The following is a 13,105-nucleotide window of genomic DNA, read 5'->3' as shown; positions in this document are numbered from 1 at the left end:
CTATTAAATTATGTAACTTTTAGAATCCAAGCCGGTTTCAAAGTACCTGTTTAAAAGTGATGATTGATCTATTTAAAGTTTCTCCCTCCCCTCAACCCCAAGAGTCTGAGTCTCAAGGGGACCAGGGAGAGTGTTTTGAAAGCTCAAAGTACTCATATTTACACACAAGTACTCATATTTACACACAGATTCATATAAATGATCAATGATAAAATTCACTCTACCAGTTTGAAAAAGTGCTGCTGTCCACTCCTCACAATGGAGTTGGAGCAAGATAAAAATAAAGAATAGAGCCTTATAAGAGCATTATAAGACATGGGTTCAAGTCCTAACCAACCCATCTCTCATGACTGTCCCAAAATAGGCAAATTATACATTAGCTCTTGAGTCTGTTTTACACAGGTAAAATGGGGGACAACTATACCTAGCTTACAAGTAATGATCAAAGACAGAAGAGATAACTGAATAACAAAGAAAACTATATAAAAAATTTATCATCACAAAACTATTTAAAGTAATAATTTCAAATGGACATTTATATTCAAGTTAAAATTCAGAAATATAAATTCAATGCAATGTAATTTTTATATTGCTTTTTATTACAGATGAGCAAGAATGAATAACATATTCGTCTGGCCAGGCACGGTGGCTCATGCCTGTAATCCCAGCACTTTGGGAGGCTAAGGCGGGCGAATCACGAGGTCAGTAGATCGAGACCATCCTGGCTAACACAGTGAAACCCCATCTCTACTAAAAATACAAAACATTAGCCAGGTGTGGTGGTGGGCGCCTGTAGTCCCAGCTACTCAGGAGGTTGAGGCAGGAGAATGGCGTAAACCCGGGAGGCGGAGCTTGCAGTGAGCCAATATCGTGCCACTGCACTCCAGCCTGGGCGACAGAGTGAGACTCTGTCTCAAGAAAAAAAAAACAAGAAAAAAAAAAAAAAATCTTTGTTAGAACCAAACACTGACCTACAAATTTATTTTGAAATGCAAGACTTGCGAGTATATCTTAGCCCAGCAGAAAAACAAATTCCTTTCCCTCTTCTCTCTTAATAGAAACAATCACCCCACTAACGCACACTGGCTATTTGCAAACTATGTATTAATTACTTGGCGTAACCTCCAAACTTCTTAAATACCTAAGTCCTATCAGTGAGTAAAATTCAAAGTAAAAACTAAAGAAATGTCAAATGCAACTTATAATGCAAGTTGGACAAGGGATATTGGACTCACTTCTGCGACAGCTAGCTTCTCATTTGCTCCTCTCAAATCTTGAGTCATCGTATTGATAATCTGTTCTTGCTTTTGAGTTGTGGCAGTGAGTTTCTGATTTCTCTCATGAAGTGATGTTATTTCTCGACGATATCCTTCAACATTATCTTGCAGCATTTCATAACTGGTATGAAAAAAGTAATTCTACAAGTAACTGAAATGATATCCTAGCTTAATCCCTTGAAGAAATTTCACAATAGCTTAACCCATTTCCCCAAATGCCCTGAGAATATTGTCTCTAATCCTAATGTAACATCATATATATTTCTGTTAAGTTGAATTCTGCTTAGAAATAACTCCAGGAACAGTTTTTCTATTTTATTTTCACACTGAAAATCTGTCAGATTTGCCTCAACCTCAAACAGCATGCTTATGTAAAATTAAATGAGTGCTGGCAGCAAGCTGCACTTTTTTTTTCTAAATGGGAAAGGGGTTAATTTTATGATTTATGAAGAAGTGGCTTGTGTAATAAGGTAAAACCTTCATTCTTTTTTCCCAATTCCAAATGTAGTGGTTCAAGTTCTAAGTAAGCAAAGTATTTCATGCTAAGTAACTTTTTAATCTTATTTTTAAAAAATCAATTATATTTAAAATAATGACAATGCAATATTGATAACACCAGACACCCACTACAATGCAGTATGCAAATTAAGTTATTATACAGGGTTAGTGATGGATTTTTGCTAATCCTTTTTTCTTCTATAATCCTCAGTTTTATTTTCTTATGTGCTTGAAAGCTTACATAATGGCTGGCTAGAGTTATCAACAGAGAAAAAAGAAGTGCTTTAATTGGGGTTGCTGAACTATTAGATGTATAGGGGTAACTGCCTGCAATATATCCTGCCTGCTATAAAACAGAAACAGTTTTATCATGTACTATATAAAAATAAATGTTGTCCTAACAAACTAAACTAACAAGCATTCAATGAATTTAATAACAAATAATCATGAAATATTTATTATTTCTTTGGATGTGACCAAGAAAATTAATTCTCCTAAAACTACATAGCACTTGCTTCTCTTCTACCTAGAATAGAAAAGGTGGAATAAAATTTGCTCTCATTTCTCTCATCATCTGGTGCATTTTTAAAAGAATTAAGTCCTACCGAAACAAGTCCTTTAATCTTAGGAAGGTAAACTACCAACATTCCTCACATGAACTTCAACTTATTTTTATTTTATTTTATTTTATTTTTTTGAGACAGAATGTCACTCTCTCGCCCAGACTGGAGTGCAGTGGCCCCAATCTTGGCTCACCGCAACCACTGCCTCCTGGGCTCAAGTGATTCTCCTGCCTCAGCCTCCTGAGTAGCTGGGATTACAAGCATGCACCACTGCCGCTCAGCTAATTTTTGTATTTTTAGTAGAGATGGGGTTTCACCATGGTGGCCAGGCTGGTCTTGAATTCCTGCCCTCAAATGACCCACCTGCCTCGGCTTCCCAAAGTGCTGGGATTACAGGCGTGAGCCGCTGCGCCTGGCCTCAACTTATTAAACAAGCTAAACCCTTAGCACTGCCTAGAGAATCATTAATCAATATGAAAAAAATGAACTACCAGAGGTTCTCATTCTGGAACACGGTTCACAAAAAAAGCAACACTATTGCAAATTAGCTCTTGAATTTAAATGATTTGAATTGTAAAGTATAACATTTAGACTTAATTAATTTGAAACAAAAGAAAACTTACCGTTTAGAAGCAAAATCTAGCTGGGTAGAAATTTTGGTATTTTGTGATCGCAAATCTGTAACTTGTTCTTGAAGTTTCTCAAGCTGCTCATTTTGTATTTTTTCATTTTCTGCTTTTTCTTTTTTGTAGTTCTCAAAAATTTCCTGCAACTAAATATTGGAGATTATGAGAAGGTAACACTGTGTTCTCTAAAAACCTAACCCAGGACAAAGGTGTGATCTTTACCTGTTTAAGGGCAGCCTTAGCCTCTATAGCCTCTGTTGATTCAATAACAGGTACTGGAGCAGGAGTGGAAACAGTCTGTGATGTACTTGGACGTTTTGGAGTTGATGCAAGAGAAATATCATCTAAGCTTGAAGCTTCAGGAAAGTAAAGACTAATAAAATGCTTTGTTGGCTTTCATAAATCAGCTTTAACGCTTCTTTGCAAATACACTATTACCAAATAAACAAGCTAAACTTATTGAAATGAAACAATAAGATTATAGGAGTTTTTAAATAAGGAATCTACTAAACAATGTATTAAGATTTTTTGATGGTTATTAGAGATAATTCAGTATTTATGGGTTAAAACATAATCCATATTTATGTTTTATTAAAACATATCTGTTTTGGTCATTAAAACATAACCAAAATAAATACTGTAATTCATTGATTCTGAGATGCACCTTTTTCAACAATAGAAAGCATTTCTTTTTAGCAATACATAAAATAATGGTATGTTTTACAGTTGATGGGATGTTATAAGTAATTATATATGGTAGTCAAATTTGAAGCTACCATCATTAGAGTGGCTATTGCTTATGTTGCAAAATTAATCCCTTAATATACATTTCTAAATTATTCCTTAAAATAACTTTATAAAAACCTACCATGTAATGGAATGGCAACTCCTGTTGTTTGTGACAATAAAATACGGTACATATCACGCTGACGAACTATGGAATCAACAAGCTGCATTTGATGCTGTCGTGATTTGCGGAGTTGTTCTAGTTCAGTAAGGGCACTCTCAAGTTTGAGCTGAAGCTCAGTGATTCTGTAGAAAAAGTTGGCCTAATTCACAGGACTGAACTGAGAGTTAACTGATTGTAATTTCTACTGTAATTAACCAAGCATCTTTGCCTACCATTAATCATACCATTTTTGTCTCTCTCATCCTTTTTTCTCACGCTGAGTACTTTATGAACTACTTTTTAAATCCCCACCACACAGGACTCAGGTACTTATACTTACCAATGCAATCTGAAAAATCTGTTTGTAAAAATTAAATCAGTTCCACTCACTCCAAACTCTAGTCTTCTTGCTTTCTTAGCCATTCTTCCTCTTCTAGAAGACATTATACATGTATTTTGAAAAAACCTCTGACTAATTCTTACATAGGTTCTCCAGGTTCTCCATGAAGCCGGTCTGCTCCCTGAAATCTAGGACTGGTCCTCTACCTCTATGATCCCACAGATAGGCACTAATCACAGTGAATGCAAATTGTCTACTTGCCTATTTTATTATCTATTTATTACATCTGTCTTAGAGTAGAAATTTTTTGTTTGGTATTGTTGCTCAATTCTTTTCTCCCTATATCACTATATCCCAAGTATCTAGCACTGTTAGGAACACATAGATTTTTTTTGCGGGCAACAGGGTCTTACTCTGTCGTCCCACTTAGAGTGCTGTGCATGATCATGCTTCACTGCAGCCTCAAACTCCTGGGTTCAAGTGATCCTCCCACCTCAGCCTGTCTCCTGAGTAGCTGGGACTATAGACATGTGCCACCACACCCAGCTAATTTTTTACTTTTTTTTGAGACATGGTCTCACTATGTCGTCCAGGCTGGTCTCGACCTCCTGGGCTCAAATGATACCCCATTTAGGCCTCCCAAGACGTTGGGATTACAGGCATGAGACACTGAGCCTAGCTGAGGTTTTCATAAATGTTTGCTCAACAAGCTGAGGTATGTGACTGCTTACTTGGATGAAGTTGTTTCTTGTTCTTCTCTTTCTCTGGTTTCCCCAAGCTCTCTAAGGGCCACTAAGAGACGTTGATTTTGTTGTTGAAGCTCTTCAATATTTCTGTAAGATACTAGATGCTGTGATATTACCTCAGATGAACTACTTATATCAGCAGAGCTTACTTCCTCATCACGAATTACGTGGTTACCCCTTGCTTCTTCAAGTTCCATCAAAAGCACTCTAATCTAAAAACAAAGTTTTAATATGTTATAAAATAGTATTAGTTACAATTCTGGAAAAGTTTAGAATGAAAGTTTTCAAATTAAAACATTACTTATAAAACCTTCAACTTGTACTGCCTCAAATTATCTTTAAAAACAAAGCATCCTTAGATATTAAAATCTAAACAATCAAATTTTAATAGAATAAAATTACTTTTAAGTATGTATTGAAGGCTATTACTTATTACAAAGTAGCCAAATTACAATTCCCAAAACATGGCTCCAGTTTTGTAAAACAGTGATCACATAAAACCCACAGAGACAAATATCTATTTTTTTGTGTGTGCTTTTGTATATATGATAGGGCAGAGCATGAAAAACAGACATTTAAACAAAAAGCATATATATAATGCCATTCAAGTGAAATTTTTACATTTGTGCATTGCATGGATGTACACACACACATATTAGGGTAAAATATATGAATGAGACATTAATTTATTGATTTGCTTGTTAAGTGTCAGAATAATGCATACAGTCCAATTTTATTTCAGTAAAATCAAATAATTCTTACATATGTTTATATATGCTCATGTATATACACATACAGAGAAGGATGTGAAAAAAATACACAACTGTGTTAACTTAGCTACACTTTGGGACTTCAGAGGGTAGAGGGGTAGAAATTGGAGAAAGCTTTTATTTATCTTTGAATTATTTCTTCATTTATTACAACCAACACGTATAATTTAAAAATTTATCAAACATTTGAAAAAAGGGAGGGGCTATGAAAAGAAACAATGGGGGTACAACTCTGCTCGAGTACTAATCCTAATTAATTAGAATTTCATACATGGTAGTTCTATCTTAGATACCTTCAAACAGATTCAAAGATTACTGGGCAGTCAGGTTTTTAAAAGTAGGAAAACAAACAAAAAAATTCTAACCTGTTGTGAAAGATCTTTTACTTGTATTTCCATTCTTCGATTATCTCTCTCAAGTACAGATGATTGCTTGTTGGCTTTATCAGTGTCCTCCTGCAATCGCTGAATCTCCTTTAAAATGTAAATTCAAGTGAAAATTTTGTACTTCCTTCTAGGATTTATATAAGTAATAAAGACATACAATACTCAAACACCACCAGTAATCAACTTATACACTAAATAAAATCCTACATAATATTGTAGCCACTAAAAAAGAAGTTTTGTATAAATTTGAACATGTTATTTCTCATTCAGACAATAACAAGCTTCAGGTAAAACCCTCACTTTCAACAGAGAGAAAAATTCAAGGAAGATCTAATTGGACCCAAGGGCTCTCTTGCAAACTACACTGCTGGTAAAAAAGTCAATATTCTCAGGCAGGTGGGACTGCTAGACTTCACTTGATGAAGAAGAAAAAAACCAGCTGATATAATAAAGTACTTGGATTTAAACTGACTTCTAAATTATAACAGCAACAGAGATTTAATTTTGAAATAGGGATATATTTATATTCTTTTCCAACAAAAGGGAAACAATTTATCAGTTTAGAAGAGTAGATATAAATTCATTTAGCTGAATTTCCTCCATAAAACTTGTTCAAGAAATCTTGACAATTTCCCTCAGTAATGTTAATAGTTGTACCATAAGGCAAAACATTCAGAGTATAACCTCTTTTTCAATCAGTATCTCTTAAAAAGAAAAAATATTTATGAATTTCATTAACACTTCTAATAAGCAAATGAGCAATAACAAAATAATGCATATAGAGACACGCTAAATTGTGAAATGGTATAAAAAAGGAGTTCTACCTACGGTCAAACAATATTATTATTTCTAGGCAGGCTATTACAACTGTCTGATAAAGAATGATTATGCCAAATAGGAGAGTTTTATTACACAGAGATTATTTTAATTTGAAGAGCAGTTTTAGGAGATTTGGCTATTATTCTCTAGTTGCGAATCCTAAGGAAAACATAGCAAATGCATTAAAAAAAGGTTAAAATGCTTTCACAATTTTATATAAAAATTGTGAAATACATAAAAATTGCTAAATAAAGGTATGACGTTTTGTGATCAGCAGTGTTTAATAACATAATGATAACTTTCAAAACGTGTTTATTGAAAATCGTATTTAGATCTTTCTGACTCAATCACCTTAAGAAAAAAAAAATACCTCGTAAATCATTTCTCATTTGTATTGTTACCACAGCTAAATTTTAGGAATGGAACCAACCTTCATAGCTTGTTCAAGCTTAACAGATAAACTTGCTACAGCTTTCTGTGCACGTTCATATTCCTCACGCTGGCGTTTCAAAATTGGTGCTTTGGCTTCCACTTCTTTCACTATTTCATCTAGGTACTTATTAATTCTTTTGTTCTCTAGTTTCTCCAAAAGCAACTGATCCTGAGTTTCCACATAAGCATTATAGAGCTGAAAGTAGACGAAGGGTTGTTTCAAATCTAACCATAACAACGCAAATATTTAGTTGATCTAGTTTCATAATAAACATTCTTTAACAGTAACACAAAATGGCAATGTTTACTATATGTTAGTTACACAGAACTAGGAACCAAAGAAAGCCTTTCCTAGAATGATCCATTAATTATAAGATGATTAAAAATAAGTTTTGGGAGAATTAAATTTTGAAGAGATTTGTATACATTTGCTGAAGAAAAAGAATTTAACAACATTTAATACCATTCTTACCTCAGTTAGTTTCATCCCAGGTTTCACTATCTTAGCTACAGCTGCTGCAGTAGGAGACATGGCTGCAAGCTCTTCTTCAGACAATATGGCTCCTGTGCCAACAAATACACATCTAGTATAATTTGTAAAATTCCAAACTAAAAGCCATTAATAATTTTTCAAGGTGACATGTACTGTACATTATATAGTAATTCCTATAAAAATTTTAAATACATGACATCAAAAAGTCATGTAACACATCTAATTCTAAAAAATCATGCAATAACCTGGGAATTTACAAGACTGTGTGTGATCAAATGGTATTTATATGCCCGATTCTGTAAAGATACAGATAAGAGTATTAATTTTAAAACAAATTCTATTAATATAACTCGATGGAGTTTCCTACATCACAGCATGACAGATAAATACTATTACTGAAATTAAATGACTTTTATGTAGGAAAGCTGTAGTATTTCAAGTCACTAACAAGCATCTATTAGCCATACCTTTACGTTTTGTGGCAGAAAGAAGGTCATTTGCATTCTCTAATTCCTTCTCCAATTTCCCTATTTTCTCAAGCATTTCTTTTTCCATTTGATCTTTGGATTGCTCCACCTCTAGAAGATGATCTTGTATTGCTTTGTTGGCTAAAAACCAATTTTAAAGACCAAATATTCAAACATACAGTTAAAATTTTAGTTTACAAAATGCAACAGATCAGTCACTTCTCCCCTCAGCAGATAATATTAAATTTCTAGAGAGGCTTCAGCTGACAGTATCTATTGAAAGTTCTTGCTCTACTTATAATTTTGGAATTGTCTTGGCCTGGTGTTTCTCCTTTTGATGTCTCTTACCCACAAAGAAAATAAAGAAATACAAAAGGTAACAAGTGGTTCTAGGTATATCTTTGATTTCGATTTTGATCTTTAATCCTAAGTAAAGGAAATTATTGGAAAAGACCATAAATATAATACATTGAAAAAAGCAAAAATTTGAGGAAATAAAAGACTTTACAAAATGCAAATAAAGAGGATGTCTTATTTATAAAGTAAGAGTATTCAAACATAATCAGAGTAAATGTTTCAAAAAAGAAAACTTTCTCATTAGAAATCAGCAAATTATACAAGATTATTAGATAAAAAACAAAACCCCCTGCTGTCTGTATTTTCAAAAATATATAAACTTACATTTGCTTAAGATATAATTCTGAATTTCCTAATCCAAAGTTCTTTCTTCTGTACCTAATTCCGTCCCAAATAAAGTCTAACACCTAAATCCAATTATCTATACAAAACAAGGGTAAAAAGAAAAAAAAGAGTACAATAACAAAAATAATGTTCCCATAACTGAAAACACTTACCTTCACCAGCTTCTTTCAAAAGTTTGTGTAGTTCCTCCACTGCCCGGGTTAGTTCATTGCTCTTTGCTTCTGAGTCATCAGCGGCACTCTAAAAGTTAATCTTAAAAAGTTACCTAACAGTCAACAATGCAACATTTAGATACTAATATGTGTGGTGGGATATTTACCTTGTACAAATTAGAAAGTTTTATGTGGGCATTTAATTCATTGTGGAATTTCTCTTCCATACTGGCCTGTTGTTCCTTGGCCTGAAAAAAATAGCCCAATTATAGCAGTCTACTTTGAACTAAATTTAGAATGCTTATCAAATGACAAGATGAAAAATTCCATTTTTGTAAAGTAAGAGCTAAATCTAAAACACTCAAATTCAAATCAGTCTTCATGACAAAGATAAATTAAGGATAAAATATTACTGATATTTTAAATTCAAAGTAAAATATTAAACAATAAAATTAACCCATACTCATTTTTTAGATAGTATTTTCAATATAACATATAATTGCTATTTCGGATTCTATTTTAGCCTAGCCACAGCATATGGAAGGAGGACTCTCACTGTTTTATGGGGCCAAGGACAGATTAAAAAATGACATCATTTTGTGAAATAATAGCTTCGTAAGTGCTTTAATATTTTGTAAAAAAGACATTTTAATGGTCATATATACCTCTTTTAATTTGGTCAACAGATCCTCCACATGCTTTTGAAGATGTTCATTTGATGTTTTTAAGCCATTCATTTGTTCTTCCAGTCTAGAAACCTAAAAACAAAAAATAGAGCAGGGGGAAAGGATGTCATATTAACTGAAATTACTCTGACATGAGGTTTATGCTGCTAAGGAAAAGCTAAGTAACTCCCCCTCCCCACCTGAAAAAGCAATTAAAATATGCATATTTAAGAAAACTAAGAATAACTGCTCACAGAACAATGTTTAGATTTAGCTCACAAAAACTTACCACCACTTCTTAAACAAACACATATTTTAGGAAAGATATATCGTAAGACAGTAGATACTAACCAGATTTGACAAAGAATCTTAAATTCTTTATGTAAACGCAATTGGTTGATTTTTTACGCCAAATGTAATGCATTATTCACATTTAACCACTAATCTTACAACTAATCAGGTACACACTACTGAATACATATTTAATAAACTGACACACAAATGTAAGTTATACTCAACATGAAGAAAAACACAATTTTACTAACTTACCTCCTCTTTTTTATTTTCAAGATTACATTTAAGCTCTAGAATCTCATTCCCTTTTTCTCTTCCAAGAGCCAGAAGTTCATCAGTTTTGGTTTTCAACTCTGTATTCAGCCATGTATTCTGACTATGTAGCAATTCCTTTTCTTGCTCCAAGCGTTTTTCTCGATACTAAAGAAATCCAAGAAAATAACACGTACAGTTAAAGATGATATATGATTATTCAAAAGATTTTGTCTGTAGCTAAGGGACACAAGCAGAATTTTATTTCAAAACAGAAATTAAGTATTTGCATAGATTCTTAACTAGAAAACATTAAGAACTGTAACAAACTTAAATTTCAAACAAGCAAAACAGATGAACTAGAATTGTCCTAATGCTTAATTTTCTGACATTAAAAACAAAACAAAATGCAGCTTTTAATTACTTTATTGCCTATATTTGAAATTTAATTTAGGTGAGTTTTAATAAAAAGCTATAGTTTATGCATTAGGAATCATCTGGTACTTGCCTTAACAGAAACATCAGAAGCTTGAAGTTCATCCAATTTTAACTGAAGTTCACCCTTTGTTGTATTGCTTTCTTTAAGTTTTTCATTCAGACGTTTAACATCCTCTAGAATGGTGAAGAGAATTAAAAAATAATAACTAATTAACACTCAGGGGAACCAAATATCAAAAATATATTTCTAGGAATATAAACCTTTAATACAAAGTATGCACAGCTGGCCCTTGAATAACACAGATAGGAACCATGCAGATTCACTTCCACTCATATTTTCTTCAATAAATATAGTGGAATTTTTTCCCAAAAACTTACAATTTGAAAAACTCAGAGACCACAGACCAATCCGGGCAGCCCAGAAATGGGAACAAACTAAGAAAAAGCTACTGTAAGTGCATAATATGTACTAATATGTAGATATTAGTGTATTTTATCATTTACTACCATTAAAATATGCACAAATCTATGATACAAACTTAAAAAATTTATCAGAACTTATGCACACAAACACTACACAACCCTATCTGCAATCAAGAGAAATATAAGCAAATATAAATATGCTTTATTAAGCCATAACTGCATAAAATTAACTGTAATACATACTGTATTACTGTAATACTTTCATAGCCACCTCCTGATACTACTGCAGTAAGCTCAAGTGTTTTGAGTGTCTGTATAGAATGCTGTGTGACTCTATTGTGAGCAGTTTCTCTCTTCAGTAAATTGCATAATGCAGAAAATAGTAATCTTTTGAAGTTTTTGCATATTTGTCATTGTGTTTAGTGCAATACCATAAAACTTGAAATCTTTTGAAGTTTTTGCATATTTGTCATTGTGTTTAGTACAATACCATAAACCTTGAATAACAACATGGGATCCATAAGAAGTGCCACTAGTGATGTTGGAAGTACTTCTTCTAAGAAGCAGGGAAATATCACGACAATATTTTAAAGAGTTGAATTGCTTGATATGTACCACAGATTGAGGACTGCAGCTATGGTTACCCACCATTTCAAGACAAATGAATCCAGTATATGGACCGTTGTTTAAAAAAAAAAAAAAGAAATAAAAAGAAAATTCGTAAAGCCATCACTGCAGCTACTCCAGCAAGCATAAAAAAGTGCATTTCTGCAAAATACCTTCCTATCTCGCATTGAAAATGCAGCTTTTATGGGGTGCAGGATTGCTATCACATACCTATAGACTCTAATATGATTCGAGGTAAAGCAAAGTTATTATACGACAACTAAAAGCAAAAGGAAGGTGACAGATCTAAAGCTGGAGAATTTAATGCCAGTAAAGGATGGTTTGATAATTTTAGAAAGGTTTGACTTAAAAAAATGCCAACAAAACTGAAGAAGCAGGTGCTGTCAACCAAGAAACAGCAGATGCTGCTAAGAAAATCATTGAGAAAGGTTATATGCCTGCACCAGGTTTTTAATGCAGATAGAAGTGTACTATTCTGGAAAAAACAATGCCACAAAAGATATTTATTAGTAAGAAAGAGAAGGGAGCACCAGGATTAGGGCAGCAAGGGATAGGCTAACTCTACCGTATTGAGCAAATGCAGTCAGGTTTATGATAAGGACTGCCCTTATTTATAAAGCTTTTAACCCCAGGGCCCAAAGGAAAAAGATAAACACCAGCTGCCTGTCTTCTGGTTACACAAGAAGAAGACCTGGACAATGACAGACCCCCTTCTCTGAATTGGTTCCACTCATGCTTTGTCCCTAAAGTCAGAAAGTACCTTGCTAGTAAAGGGGCTGCCCTTTTTTGTTTTTTTTTTTTGGAGACAGTCTCGCTCTATCCCCCTAGCTGGAGTGTAGTGGCATTATCTTGGCTCACTGCAACCTCTGTCTCCCTGGTTCATGTGATTCTCATGACTCAGCCTCCTGAGTAGCTGGGATTACAGGCGCATACCACCACGCCCAGCTAATTTTTGTATTTTTAGTAGAGATGGGGTTTTGCCATGTTGACCAGGCTAGTCTCGAACTCCTGACCTCAGGTGATCTACCTGCCTCGGCCTCCCAAAGTGCTGGGATTATAGGCATGAGCCACCATACCTGGCCAACGGGCTGCCTTTAAAGTTCTTTTGATTTTAGACACTGTCCCTGGCCACCCAGAACCCAGGAGTTCAACATGGAAGGTGTCAAAGCAGTCTACTTGCTCCCAAACATGTTTCTAATTCAGCCTTTAGATCAGGGGTCATAAGGACCTTTACAGCTCAATAGAG

At 33.9% G+C, this 13,105-nt stretch overlaps 1 protein-coding gene across 5 annotated transcripts in view; it reads right to left on the bottom strand.

Annotated features, from left to right (window-relative positions):
• Positions 1–13,105, bottom strand: part of TPR (translocated promoter region, nuclear basket protein) — a 61,733-nt gene that overhangs the window by 38,241 nt on the left and 10,387 nt on the right. For all 5 annotated transcript variants that reach the window (XM_009439730.5, XM_009439738.5, XM_003308639.6 and 2 more), the window contains 14 exons: positions 10,880–10,983; positions 10,375–10,539; positions 9,826–9,918; positions 9,328–9,408; positions 9,161–9,248; positions 8,307–8,447; positions 7,819–7,910; positions 7,345–7,542; positions 6,075–6,182; positions 4,925–5,151; positions 3,833–3,996; positions 3,187–3,320; positions 2,962–3,110; positions 1,236–1,398 (listed from right to left, as the gene is read on the bottom strand). In XM_009439730.5, coding sequence (XP_009438005.3) covers positions 1,236–1,398; positions 2,962–3,110; positions 3,187–3,320; positions 3,833–3,996; positions 4,925–5,151; positions 6,075–6,182; positions 7,345–7,542; positions 7,819–7,910; positions 8,307–8,447; positions 9,161–9,248; positions 9,328–9,408; positions 9,826–9,918; positions 10,375–10,539; positions 10,880–10,983 — 1,907 coding nt within the window. The remainder of the gene's footprint in view (positions 1–1,235; positions 1,399–2,961; positions 3,111–3,186; positions 3,321–3,832; positions 3,997–4,924; positions 5,152–6,074; positions 6,183–7,344; positions 7,543–7,818; positions 7,911–8,306; positions 8,448–9,160; positions 9,249–9,327; positions 9,409–9,825; positions 9,919–10,374; positions 10,540–10,879; positions 10,984–13,105) is intronic.

Source organism: Pan troglodytes, chromosome 1 (assembly GCF_028858775.2).
Source record: "Pan troglodytes isolate AG18354 chromosome 1, NHGRI_mPanTro3-v2.0_pri, whole genome shotgun sequence".
NCBI classification, from domain to species: Eukaryota; Metazoa; Chordata; class Mammalia; order Primates; family Hominidae; genus Pan; species Pan troglodytes.
This window is presented reverse-complemented; position numbering and strand designations above follow the sequence as displayed.